Here is a 13677-nt window from a genome sequence, read left to right on the forward strand (position 1 = left end):
TGAGTATGAGCTGTTTCAAGACCAGACTTGACAAGCACTGGAGCAGGTTCAGAACATAAATTCAGGGGCCAGAGCATGCCCAATACCTGTCAACAGTGTGTAACAGAGACGTGACCAATCGCCCAAGCGGCTAACGAGCCGATCAGTGGTGAAAAGGATGAAAAGCATACAAGTAAGAACAAACAAAACAATTAAAAAGATCAGTTACTCATTTCTGACCAGAAATGAAGGTCAGATTCTATTGAAACAACACAAAATACACTAGGAAAGCTTATTTTTGTTAGTAGTTAAAATGGTAGAAAAAAATATTAGATAAAGCTAGTTTTACTGATTTCCCTGAGTTTCTGTTTTCAGTGTTCATTATGCAACTGATAATGGGCGCTTGCGTCATACAGTAGTGGCGTGCTGGGTAAGGTGGGCTGGTGTAATGGTCCACTCCAGATAATACTTTGTCCACATCAAGCAACAACTAAAGTATTAAAAAAAAGTGTCGTGTTACTGTTTATTGTTGTATTGTTATCTGCTGGAGTTACTACAACCCCACTTAAAACAAAAAAATACGCTAGTGTTAACTTGGTTTCAGGGTGTAAGCAGTTGACTATGTATTTATTTGTTCCTGGTATCTATGTAAGTTTTCAACATGTCTCTGGCTAACATTGGTTGACTTACTGCTGTTTGTATACCTGTGCTAAGTATAGGACTGTATATACCAAAATATTATGATGTTTTGTTATTTTTTTTACAAGTAGACAACCAACGAACCTCGTGATTTTTTTTCTTGGCAATCAATGTAATTTTAGGTTAGGTTAGATTAGGCTTTGCTCAACAAAAAATTCATGGCTGTCCACTTGTAAAAAATTACCGATGATTTTGCCTAATGTCTCTGTTAATAGACTAAATGACCAGAGCCATTTATTCCTACTAGTTTACATTAAGAAATAGTGGCTATTATTGACGACTGATTCGGCAACGCGTTATTTGTTTTGATGTTTATATTTTTACGATATTTTCAATAGTGAGTACTGATATGATAATCTTTTGGAGGGAAAGTGGTTCCTTTGCTAAATAATTACTTTTTACTTTAATTCTCTTCACTACTGATCTGACATGAGTCCCTTGGGGTTGACCAATATATTTTTACAGTGTATTTTGGTGTGTTTTAAACGAATCTGACCTTCATTTTTTGGTGGAAATTGCTTGTTTTTGGCCCCCCCCCCCAAACAATAATGGGGGAGAGCCTGAGAAATGGGATTTTTGGGTGGGGGAGAAAACAAGTCATCTAACCAAGCAAAACCTAACCTAACCCCCTAGCCAGGGGCTCCCTCCCCGGACCCCTGGTTGGCCTAGCTTAAACTAAACTAAATGTTTCAATAGTTGAAAACCTTGGGGCACGCCATGTCCCAAAGTACAATACCTTAGTTAGAAGTGAAAGGACCAGGGATATGTAAGAATTGGATAGAATGATCGTCTTTCTTGTAAAACTCAGCAATAATCTTAAAATAATCGGAGGACCACAAATGACAACCAACCTCCACCACAGCCATTGTGAGACTGGTCAATGAAATGTGATTGGTCGAAAAAATTTGCATGAGAATATCGAAACATCATTGGTCACGACTGGATGACGTCAGTCAATATTGCGCATGCGTGATACGCCGTTAACATCTCCTCACAGATGATGACTTGAAAACTATGTAAAATCAATTAAATTGTCGCTTTTATCCATTTCTGCCTGGTATATATATGGGGTTCAAAATGCTCAGAAAAGGGAGTTCTAAATGTTTCAGTAGTTTATATCTCTCGGGCTCACTATCTCCGAAAGTAAAATAATACCGGTAACTGGGCACACCACTTTGTCTTTCTTGGCGGTGATGAGATGGTACACGGCCAATCATTTCTGATTTACTCCAGTCGCCAGTGTATGTTTATGAGCCATATTGTCCGGGTGGCTGCTCTCACGTCCAAAAAAAAAACATAAAATTATACCATGTCATCGTAAGTTCTTTCTGTTTAATATGCTGGGGCCTCACAGCTAGGAAGTTAGTTAAGGTTATTTAAGTTTCTTTGGTTAGGTTGGTGAGCTCTTCTAATAACACTTTTGCCACTTGTTTTCTTATCAACTGAGGTTAGGTTTAATTTAGAAATAACCACTTTTTAGCACATTTGCCAAAACTACAACTGTCCACAAACACAGTGAAATTGAAGCATTTTTAAATTTGTTTTCTATGAAAAATTGGCGGCAGGTCAGTTGTTAATAATTACCGAAATAATTGTAATTTATAAGGAAACTGGTACTGTACCACCAGAAGCAATTATTTGATTTCGTTCATTTTTTTTCCACATGAGCTTACTATTATAGTATGTATTTTAAAAGAGGCAACACCTTTTTTTAATTATAGATATTTTCTATTTTTTCTCTGTGATCATAAATCACCTGCAGTGGGCAGGGCATGAAGGACGAGGAAAATTGTGAGAACTAATCACAGGACACCAAAATGACGTCTATGTGCTTTGTACGTGAAGAAATTAATTATTTACCGGAAATACTTCTTTGAAAAATATGCCGAGTCAGTGTGTGTTGTCATCTGCTTGTTCGTGTACAGCTGATTCGCTCATTTGAAGCGTACTCTCACATCCACAAAAAACATAAAATTACACAATGATGGTGGGAGGGTCTGGGGGCTAGGAAGTTAGGTAAGGTTAGGTAGGTTTATTTGGCTGGTTAGGTCAGGTTCTAGTAAATGTTGCCTCTTTCAGTTACTTCTTATACTTTTACTTTTTTCCTCTTCTCCACTGATCTGCTTGTTAGCCGCTTGGTAGGTTGGTCACGTCTCTGTTACACACTGTAGCCAAGTACTGTACTGGACGTGCACTGACTCCTGAATGTACTTGAACCTGCTCCAGTGTTGGTCAAGTCTGGTCTTGAAAGAGCTCACACTCGGTGCCGTCACAACACTCTCTGGCAGATTGTTCCAAGAGTTCACAACTCTCACTCCAAAAAAGTTTACCCTCATAGTTTTCTGAACTTGTGGCTTCTTCAACCTTGAGCTGCGACTCCTTGTGGGGCGGGCGTCCACCAGCTCCAGGTATATACACTCTTTGAGTAATGTCCTCTGAAATGTTTGTAAATCACCCCTTGCCTGTCTACAGTATAAGCTAGGCTGTTGCAGGTGTTCTAATCTCTCTTGGTAACTGAGGTGGTCTTTTCTTATGTTCTCTCCTCATACAGGTACAGTACACCATATACTGTATTTACAATACTGTACATATCTTAACTTGTTTATGTGTACATTATTGGTTGATCTCCAATGCCTCTTATATCCGAGCAATTCATACTTAATTGAAAACTGCCAGAATTTCAGAAACCCAAATTAAGTATAGTACTACAGTATAGTCCAGTAGTGTTCCTGTACTTGTGAATCTACATCAAGATCTTGTGACTGGAGTGGCTTCTATAGACACGGCACCTAGGCTCTAGACTCAGGCTAGGATAGTTTGGAACCCAACTTAATATATCCGGTAATATTTTTGTGGAAGAATATATATATATATATATATATATATATATATATATATATATATATATATATATATATATATATATATATATATATATATATATATATATATATATATATATATATATATATATATATAACGCAAAAAAACACGGGATTAGAGTATGTGTATAGTATTGAATTTTCACCCGCAGTTCTAGATTTTATGGATTGGTTCCGTACTATTGGGTAAAATATATGTTATTAAAGCATTTCATGTCCACAAGGGCACTCCAGTTTTTTATATTGCCAATAAAGAAATAAACACAGTAGGAATTACAGTATAGGCATGCTAGTATTTGTTTGCCCTGAATATTTAAATGATAAGTCTTTCTGTAGTTGGGGATTACTATTTTACACATCTTCCCCCCCAAACTGATTGCAGTTCATATGGGCCCCAATCCTAACAGCACCCAGCCTTACCTAACCTAACTATTAGGACTGAGGCTCATTAGGAATGGATGGACCTTGGGGCCCATCTGGACTGTGGCACAGTTGACCAATCACTCCTGAACTTTGTGCCTGTGTGCTGTACAGTATTTGGCTTCTGTAGTGTTCTTGTCTCATCTTGTTAATATTTTCCAGGGAAAAGTGAGACTTTCACAATTCTTCCATGGACTGTGAAAGAAAAGATGTTCCGTAGAACATTAAAGACTGCATATGATTTCATTGCTTATAATCACTCAATGTGAATTTTCAAAATCTTTATAAAAATTCTTCCTTATTTTTCTTGCTTTCCTTTGTAAATATATTAACTTCATCAACAAAGGGGTTCTTGTAATTGAGGAAGTGTTCTCATAGAGATTTGATACAATGGCAAAACTATTAAAGGTCATCAGAAAAGTAGGAGAGCAATACCCTGTATTGCGTGGGATGGTGACCTACTCTGTGTTGTGGCCAACATCCAACGTGGTGCAGCAATCCCTTGATAAAACTCGAGATAGGTACGACCCAATAGAATCTCTAAGATATCTCATTTTTGGGACATTTGGCACAGCCCCAACAGTGTATGTGTGGGTGAAGCTGGCCAGTAAGATCATCAGAGGCAACACTCTCAGGCATGCTGTCATGAAGGTGAGCATTTTTACCATAGTATAAACATCCAATGAAAGAATGATGTATGAATCACATTACAATACCTCAATAACTAAGAATGCAGAAAGTTTGAATAGAATGTTATGCTGTAATTATTTGTTTACTCACATTGCTAATTGTTTGTGAGAAATGAGTCCTCAATAGAATACTCCAAGTGGTTTATAGAAAACAAAAGTACAGTGCTGTACTGAATAGTAAAACCTCTGAATACCAAACTAATGCATGTAAAACCTGTCCACTATTATAGACTTCTTTCATCATCCCTGCAATGTGATAAAAATGTTTTCCTGGACTACCAAAAGTACTACATAATGAATTGGAAATTCACTTAGAATGTTAGTTTTGAGTCCTGTTTATTGTAAAATTGCATAGTTATTGAATGGAACAAGTACTGTACAGGTATTACACTTTGAATGAAAACCCAACAGTACAGTATTTAGCAGGGGTGGATCAAATACAATTGTATTTGTATTTTAATTGTATTTAAATACATTTTCAATGTATTTGTAATTGTATTTTGGCATCCAGAAGAAAAAGTATTTTGTATTTGTATTTTGACACTTATTAGTGTTACAGGCAGTAGGCTAGTTTAAGGCTGTGGGGTACGGAATGTTTGGGTTCACACTCAGGATGGGATGGAGAAAGGAAACTCACAATGTGCTCTCTGTATACATATTGTATTGGATGTACAATACAGCTTGGTGTTGGGAAGGCAGCATGGTTACAAGCGTTGAGTAGAGAGAGCTGGTTGGTGAGGGTGCTCAGAGGAGGACAGCTTGTGGGTCGCCATGCTCGCCGGCGGGAGCGAGGGCCGCCAGGCAGCAGCGGAGGAGGTGGTGTTGCTTGCTGCGGCTGTAGCTAGAAAAGGAAGAGAGAGGTAGGTTACCTCGAGGTCAGGTCTTATATAGCGGAGGTAGGCGTGGCTTAATAGTTGACCTCCGTCATGTAAGGCGGCGCTGGTTGACCTAGACCACGAGGCATACACTGGGGAATTCGCGGGGTCGGCTACTCAGCGACAAACAGCGTTTGTTGGGGATAAATCCACTACAAGGCTACTGCCTTTTGCCTCTTCCATAAACAAAGGAAAATTTGATATTTTGCATTGCTACTTACAGACAATTTGTGAGGACGAAAACACTTGAATTTTTTTTATTTTGTAATTTTGTAATTTTGTTTATTTTTATTACTGCTATTGTTTTCTGCAAGCAGTAACGCTGAACATTCTGGTAATTTTTACACTCCTGAGCGAGCTAAGTTGAGCCCAGAAATCTTCCGGGCATTAATGATGATAAAATGTAATTCTGATATGTAGGTATTGGGTTTGTATTTTTGAACTTGGAAATAAAAGTATTTGTATTTGTATTTTTACATCTTAATTTCAGAAGTATTTGTATTTTTGAATTAAGGAATAAAAGTATTTGTACAGTACATGTATTTGTATTTGTATTTTTGCATCATAATGTCACAAGTATTTGTATTTGACCGCTAAAAATCAGTATTTGATCCAACCCTGGTATTTAGTTTCCTTCCCGCTCTTACCAACACAATGCCACCATGTGCTTGACACAGGACTGATATTATGCACAGTATTATTTTAGATGGACTGATCTCTTAATCTTCCTACACTACTAATATATACAGGGAAAAAATACTATACAGTATTATATTGAGAGTACAGTAGTTGGTATTCAGAGAATTTGTTTTAGTTAAAATTTATTGAGCAATTGGTGTAATCAGAGTGCATCAGAAAAAGACAAGTTACAAAGAATTGTATGTGTGTATGAAAGTAGGATACTGTAAATGATACTGATGGTGTTACAATATTGAAGGAGGCCAGAAATAAGTACTGTATGACATTATTTGGGAGTATTTATACATGAATTAAGTACAGTACAGATAAGTGGAGCTGTACTGTACCAACATACGGTAAAGTAGTGTGAGAGATATGATAGTTGGTAATAGAATCCCTGTTCAGTACAGACCATTGTAAGTCCAGTTGCTTGAATGATTAATGTTTAAGGCTTTTCTCAGGATATAGCTTTGTTGTGGATTGTGATTGTGAAATCTTGTACAGTATAGTACTTGTTATGTTCATTATAAAATAGAAAACTAGTTACCTGTATAATTTATCATGGCAGAGTTAGTGTGGTCTATCATACTCAAATACATTTTTATCATACTTTATTAACTTTTAGGAATTTCCTGTCACTTTTACATTTTCTGATTGTGAAGATAAATGGAGAGATGGTAAATGTGTTGTTGTGAAGTAATTACTGTACAGTATTTCATTGTTTTAGGCTGGCTTGGAGCAGATTCTCTTTGCACCTGCGGCTCAAACACAGTTCTACCTGGGCATCACCTTGCTGGAGGGGCTCCCATGGGCTGAATGTGTACAGGAATGGAGGGAAAAACTCATACCAACCTGGAAGGTATTTTTATCTTGCCTACTTTCACCACAGTTTGAATTATTATACCATGTTCAAGGGTGGATCCAGGGGGGGGGGGGGGGGGTGGTGTCTGGACGCCCCCTCTTTTCACCAGAAAATGTCAATACAGTACTTTTTATTTAATATAGTATTGTACTCAGGCATTTTTGTATAGTAAAAAGTATTTACTATTGACTTCAGAATATTTCCTAATATCAAGTGCACATGGTTTCAAAATGGCCTCAAAGTGCCCATGATATTGGCCAGGTTAAAAAAAATCGGGGGCGGCTTAGAGTTCCCTCCCTCCCCCACACAAAAAAAAAGGGTGGACCCGACCCCTCCACCCACCCCCATTATTTTTATTATTTTTTTTTTTATCCTCTTCGCCACTGATCGGCTTGTTAGCCACTTGGGCGATTGGTCACGTCTCTTTTCATTTATATTCTTCACCAAAAGATCGGCTCGCTAGCCGCCCGGGTGATCAGTCACGTCTCTGTCACGCACTGTTGGCAAATACTGGGCATGCACCAGCTCCTGAATGTACCTGAATCTGCCGACGGTGCTATATTCCATACAGGTGGAGCAGTCTGATGTGTTAAGGGGTAGTGTAAGAAGGAATGACCGAGGTAAGGTGGTCACAGATTGTTATGCAATAAGTATGTGGATGACACGCCATTAATGTAAGACGTCTGGTGCTTATCTGGGTAACCAACATTTTTGTTGTTCTTCTTAGGAAGACCAATTCATTTGTATGTTTTTTACCAGTATGCTTTATAAGGAATAAATTAATTAAGACATGTTATGGTTTCACCCTTCTTTCCCCTTATCGATCTGGTTAATGGAAAATCTAACCCAATGCCTAGTCCACTCTGCATGCTACCTAACGAGCTACATGCTGTCCAGAGGGGGTCTGGTGGCAGCGACCCTTAGAAATTAAGATTAGAGTTGAGTATTCCCCCTTAGCATTAGTGACCCCCAGTCTGACATTGAACTGTAAGCTGGTGGAGAACAAATGCAGTACAGTTACCAGATGCAGTATATATTATCAGAAAGACTGAGAGACAAACAGGTAAGATAGACTGAATCCAATACTGAACCTCTTCTGGATGTTGTTTGCACAGGTAGGTCAGCTGTCTGTTCCTTTTATTCTAGGCCAAGGCATAGAAGAAAGCTGTTAAATTTGCAGTTAAATGAGTACAGTATAGTGTATTTTATGACTGTCTATGTAAACTGACCTTTCCAAATTAGAATGATATCACTCAGCTAAGTGGAAAATGATTCAGAAATTGTCAGTGTATTTTTCTAGATATGTTTCAGGAACTGGAAATTTTGGTGTTAAAAAAATCCACATTTATTAAAGTACATACTGTACAGCACTCAAAGATTTTCCATTGCTTTATTGTAAATATTGTTTGTATACTGTCTGGATACTGTATTATTTTATACTGTATAGTACAGTACATGATTTATTTTTATTTCTTTGAGACAGCCTCAAGAAAACTCTAGGATTGTTTAGCTTAGTATATTTGAAGTATATTGTCCTGTAAGAGTTAGGCGTTAATATGGAGAAATTGTTTGATTAATTTTTATGAAATGTGTAGGGTTGAAAATCTTTGGTATTTAAAGTACTGTATGCATGTGAGAGGAAATTTAGCTTTTGAATCATCTGTGAACTGTTGGCATACGTATTTTATTATAAATACTGTACAGTACTACAGTGTATTAAGATATGGGATGAAAACCATTCTTGCCAAGAGAATGTGTATGAAGGTATTAATGGTTGGACCCACATTTAGACAATGGGCAATTGTTTTAACACTTTGTTATTATGGCAGACTCAATCTTAGTGAACCACAGTCATTGACTCTTCTGGTTGTTCTCTCACTCAGGTTGGGGTATGCTTCTGGCCAGTGGTACAGACAATCAACTTTGCATATGTGGCAGAGAAGAATCGTGTTGTTGTTGTCTCTATGGCATCTTTCCTGTGGACAATTTTCCTCTCATACATGCATCATCTGGATCAAGAATCTCTTCCTGTATTTTTACGGAAGAACACTAACGTCAGTAATGTTAAACAAAATCCTGTAGGTGATTCTGCACCTGCCAGTAGTTCTCACAGGAAGTGGGATGGGGATGATACTAAAGATATTTTGTGACAGTGGAAATAAACTTCAGATTTAGTCAGTTACAATGAGCTTGGGAAACAATTGAAAAGCTACTGACAGTTTGTATAAAGGAAGCAGAGTATATGTAGTGTGTGAGAAAGGTGTGAGTGTATGTTTTTGATAAATCATATTGCCATGTATATTTTGTGTTGATGGGCGGAGCTGTGTGTGATGGGAGTGAGAAGGGATAAAAATGTCTTATGGTTAGTCCATGTTGGTAGAGAATGCATTTAATCACAGCTGATGTATGTAAGTGATGCTTTGTTAGCCAAGTCAGAATATTTTAAATACAGAGTCAAGTTATTTAGGTAAAGTGTGTAACAGAAGAAGAATAAGAGTAGAGAGTTAGTCTCCTGTTGTAATGAGAAGGGCAGTCCCAGTATGTTACTAGTTTGAAGGGTGGAGAGAGTGGTACAGGTACATTACTACAGTAATTAAAAAGAATCAAGGATTGAAAGAGGTTTGTTTGGAAAGGAATTGGTTCAGATCTCGGTAGCCATCTTAGGTAGGAATATTAAGTGAAATTTATAAGAAGTTTAATGTCAAGAGTGCACTGCTGGCTCAGACCTTTTTCTGGGTGTGAAACCTTAATTTACTGGGTACAGATAAATCAGATATGAGGGCAGTATAGATTAATAACACATGCAATATTGTCTGTATTTGGATCAGAGTACTATTGAGGAAGAGTAAATTTATGAAAAAGAAGAATGAGATGAAAGTGTCATTTGAAAAGTAAGATAAGAAAGTTATTAAAGTGAAAGTGTGCTGACACATTATTGTCTTGAACAAAGTTTGGTGGACTGAGTCATTTGTTGTAGAGGATTCTTAAGAGGATGGTTGATGGTATATGTTAACGCTCATAGGAGCGTTATTGGTTTGTTGCTGGAGAAATAAACCCTCAACGTTGACGCGTACCATATAATTCGGTCAAAACCTGTTAAAGAACATTTCTCATATAACAAATGCTGTTATCTCAGGACACATATTATGAAATACAATCAATATACAGTACATAGCCTGTTAACATCTTAAATATAACTCGCATGTTATAACTAGTGATACAGGAGACAATTGGTATAATATGATCAAATTGCAGTACACAAATATACTTATTAAAGTTATTTAGAGTTTCTTAGCAGATTCTAATACTTCACGATCACTCACGTTTTAGGGTCTAGTGGTCTGAACCAACGTGTTGTCTGCCCTGTAGAAATCAGCAGACTACCCTCGAGGGCAATCTCAGCCCGGAGGCGAGGGCCATATGTTTTCGTATTGAAACACCTCAGCAGATTGGTCAGCAAATTCGTTGTCAACACTATATCTCTTATCTCATCCCCTCTCTGTCTCTCTCTCGCCCAATTTATCTTATTATGGTTATCCCTCTCTTTCTCTCTCTTCTAGCTTATCTTACTGTGGCAGTAACAGTATAAGAGGACCAAAGAGAATGTTAATGATGAAAGAACGGGATATTCAGTATGAGAAAGCTGTTTTAATAATATCTTTCTCTTTGACTGCACATTGGCCATGGTGCTATATGACTGTGCAGCATATAAAAGGGAAGAATACTACTCCTCAAATCCAGGTAAATCCATTTTACTTTTAAAAGATTGTTTTTGCTTGGCCATATATACATTCTCCAGTTTGCCTTTAAGCACTAGCCTTATTCAAACAGGTTTGGCCCTCAGGTGAGTCAGTTACCCTATATTGAATGGATATAAGAGTAAGGTGTTTGACTTTAAATAATGACTCGGTCATCCTGGGTGTGCTCTTCAGTGATACATCTTATTCCAGCACTGTTCGTTGCTTCCTCTTTGTCTTCCATAAGAGCATGAAGCTATTAATGCACTTAATTTTTCTTGCAATACCACATCAAACTCAGATTGTTTACTTATGCTGTAACAATTCCAGCTTATGAAGGAAATGAGTCAATGGAGTTATATCTTTTTACCTCAAGTTTTCTTCAGTGGTTGCCTCTCCATGTTAGATTTCTACAAATGGTATTCCTATAGTTTTTGATGATTGTGCTACACAGGACAATAGCCTACTCTCAATTTATTTTTTTATTTATCAGCTTACTAGCCATTTGGGCAATTGATCTGTTCTTTGTTAATTTGCTATGATATTTATTGTCCAGGATGAAACTGGAATACTCAGAGAAAACCTTTGATGTTTGGTAAGGTCACATTGAATAGCACCCTTCCCACATTTGTCCCAGGGTAGGACTGGAACCAAGGACACAGTGGTGAGAAATATGTGCATTACTGCTGTACCACCAGTACTGTACAGTAAAGTAATGGGATAATATCCAGCTCTCACATCTGTTGGTAGTTTGTTTTATTTTGTGATGCTGAGGCATAAGCTTAAGGCATCAAATACTGTACACATTACAGTATACAATATATCTAATATATTCAATAGTTTATTGATCATCTTTATTACTGGAGCATATTTGTTTATTTTTAAAAGAAGTGAATATCATTTACAATTTGAAACAAAATATTGATAAATTTGTACTGTAGTGTAATACAGTACTTTAATTTTAATAGAATACCACTCCCAAATTAAAAGCAGCTGCACGTAATAAGGAAAAGTCCAACATGTTTATAAATATGGTTTGTTTTCAACTGAATTTCCTGTCTACGTAACTACAGCTTCATTGTTAACTACGGGATGTTAGGTAAGTGGCTGTAAGAAGAAGAGAGCTTACCAGTAGTACTTGTGATAGTTATGGACACTTGTTGACAAATATTGCTACTTTATGCACATAGCAAGAGTACAGAACTTTGTAATAGTGTAGGGAATTTATTTTGATAAAATACATAACTGTACTGTACACTCATTGAAATCGGAGAACTTGTTTGAGGAAGTGGTAGGAAGAATGCCCTTGATTAAACTGTAAGCACTTAAACCATTTTCTTTGTGCATTACAGCATTAATACAATGGTAATACTGTATAGTACTTTACCATGAAAAGTACCTTCAGCTTTGTATTATCAATTAAGTTGATTAATATCTCAGTTAATATATGAAATAGACAAATGTGTGAGGCAGACCCTATAAACTAAGTTGGCTGACGCCAGATTGTAATTCTTCAGCAAGAGTTGATATAATTGTCTTTAATAAGTAAAAGGTGTAGAGCTGGCCTGCTTCTGTCTCTGAATGATACTCATACTGTACTGTACTTCTATAACATACAGTAGTGTGATTCAGTAACAATAATATTAAGAGAGATTGTTTATAATCGATATCTCCCATGGGAGATATTTTTAACTTATCTATATGGTGTTTTGTTAACTTTAATTGTAATATATTGACATCTCCAGTTGTATGAATGTTATCCAACTATATGTAACAAGTCATTTGTAGCTTGGCTTGTTTTCCAGACCATAGTTAAGATGGTAGCAAGTAAAGTAGCCAGTGAGTGAAAATACAATAGAGTATTTATTATTTTTATTATTTTATAAGTAATATATTAATACAGTAACATATTTAACAGTTGCTGAGGTAATGTTATAAGCTAATGGCTGTCAATTTTATTCATTCTTTATTTGTAGAAACGCCATACAATAACTAATGCATTTAAAAAACATTTGAATCTCGTGGGTTAGTTTTTGATAGCTTGACCGATTTTACACAAATGTATTTAAAAAAACAAGTTATACCACATATAGGGCTTTTATTTTATGACTGATGTGTAATACAGGCATTTAAATTGCCAATTTTACCTTTTAATGTAAGTGAGGCATTAATCCCTGGACTAATTGTTAACAGGAAAATAATTACCTGTAGTTACTGTATACTGTACAGTGACACTTCTGCTGTCCTTTTATTATCAGTGTGTGTCCAACTCTGAAGTGATCACTGTTAATTTTTGGATTCTGTAGGAAATATTTCACTCTGCCTTATTTGTATGCATGTATAATATACTATATATAGTCTAATACTGTACATAGTAGTAATGTAAATACTGTATTAAATTTGAGTGAATTAAGATCGATATCTTTTAATAAGCCTCGTTAATGATGAAATTAAAATTATTCTCATATACCCCAGTACACACGCACCAAAAAATAATACAAGTGTATTATGTACAATATATATGATTTTGTTTTACACTCTTACAGACCTTTACACCTATGATGCAGAATGGCCAGAATTAAAACACTGACTACTCCATTCACTGTCTTGCTACTCATCTTCGTCCCTGGGCATCACACTAGCCACTGTTTTCTGTATGCACTGCTGGCAGGTACTGAGTATACATGGGCTCATGAATGTAACTGACTTCTGTATATGCCAGTGATGGTCATGTCTGGTCTAATATGAGCTCACACTCAATACTGTTACAATGTTCACTGGCAGGTTATTCCAAAGTTCACAACCCCTACTGCAAAGAAGTTAGTTCTGACCATTTTCTGTACTGATACCTTCTAC

General features: G+C 36.6%; 1 protein-coding gene across 3 annotated transcripts; it reads left to right on the plus strand.

Moving 5' to 3' along the window:
• Positions 1-362: 362 nt before the first annotated feature.
• Positions 363-10208, plus strand: LOC121855455 (PXMP2/4 family protein 4-like). Of its 3 annotated transcripts, none has more exons than XM_042350387.1 (4): positions 363-474; positions 4143-4631; positions 6950-7081; positions 8968-10208. In XM_042350387.1, exons 2-4 carry the CDS (start codon positions 4371-4373, stop codon positions 9232-9234), a joined length of 660 nt encoding a protein of 219 aa, XP_042206321.1. In that variant the 5' UTR covers positions 363-474; positions 4143-4370; the 3' UTR covers positions 9235-10208. The 3 variants fall into 3 exon arrangements, with proteins under 3 accessions (XP_042206321.1, XP_042206322.1, XP_042206325.1); XM_042350388.1 differs by having other exon boundaries at positions 368-627; XM_042350391.1 differs by having other exon boundaries at positions 386-474; positions 4359-4631.
• Positions 10209-13677: the final 3469 nt, after the last annotated feature.

Source organism: Homarus americanus, unplaced genomic scaffold (assembly GCF_018991925.1).
Source record: "Homarus americanus isolate GMGI-L3 unplaced genomic scaffold, GMGI_Hamer_2.0 scaffold48406, whole genome shotgun sequence".
Taxonomy (NCBI): Eukaryota; Metazoa; Arthropoda; class Malacostraca; order Decapoda; family Nephropidae; genus Homarus; species Homarus americanus.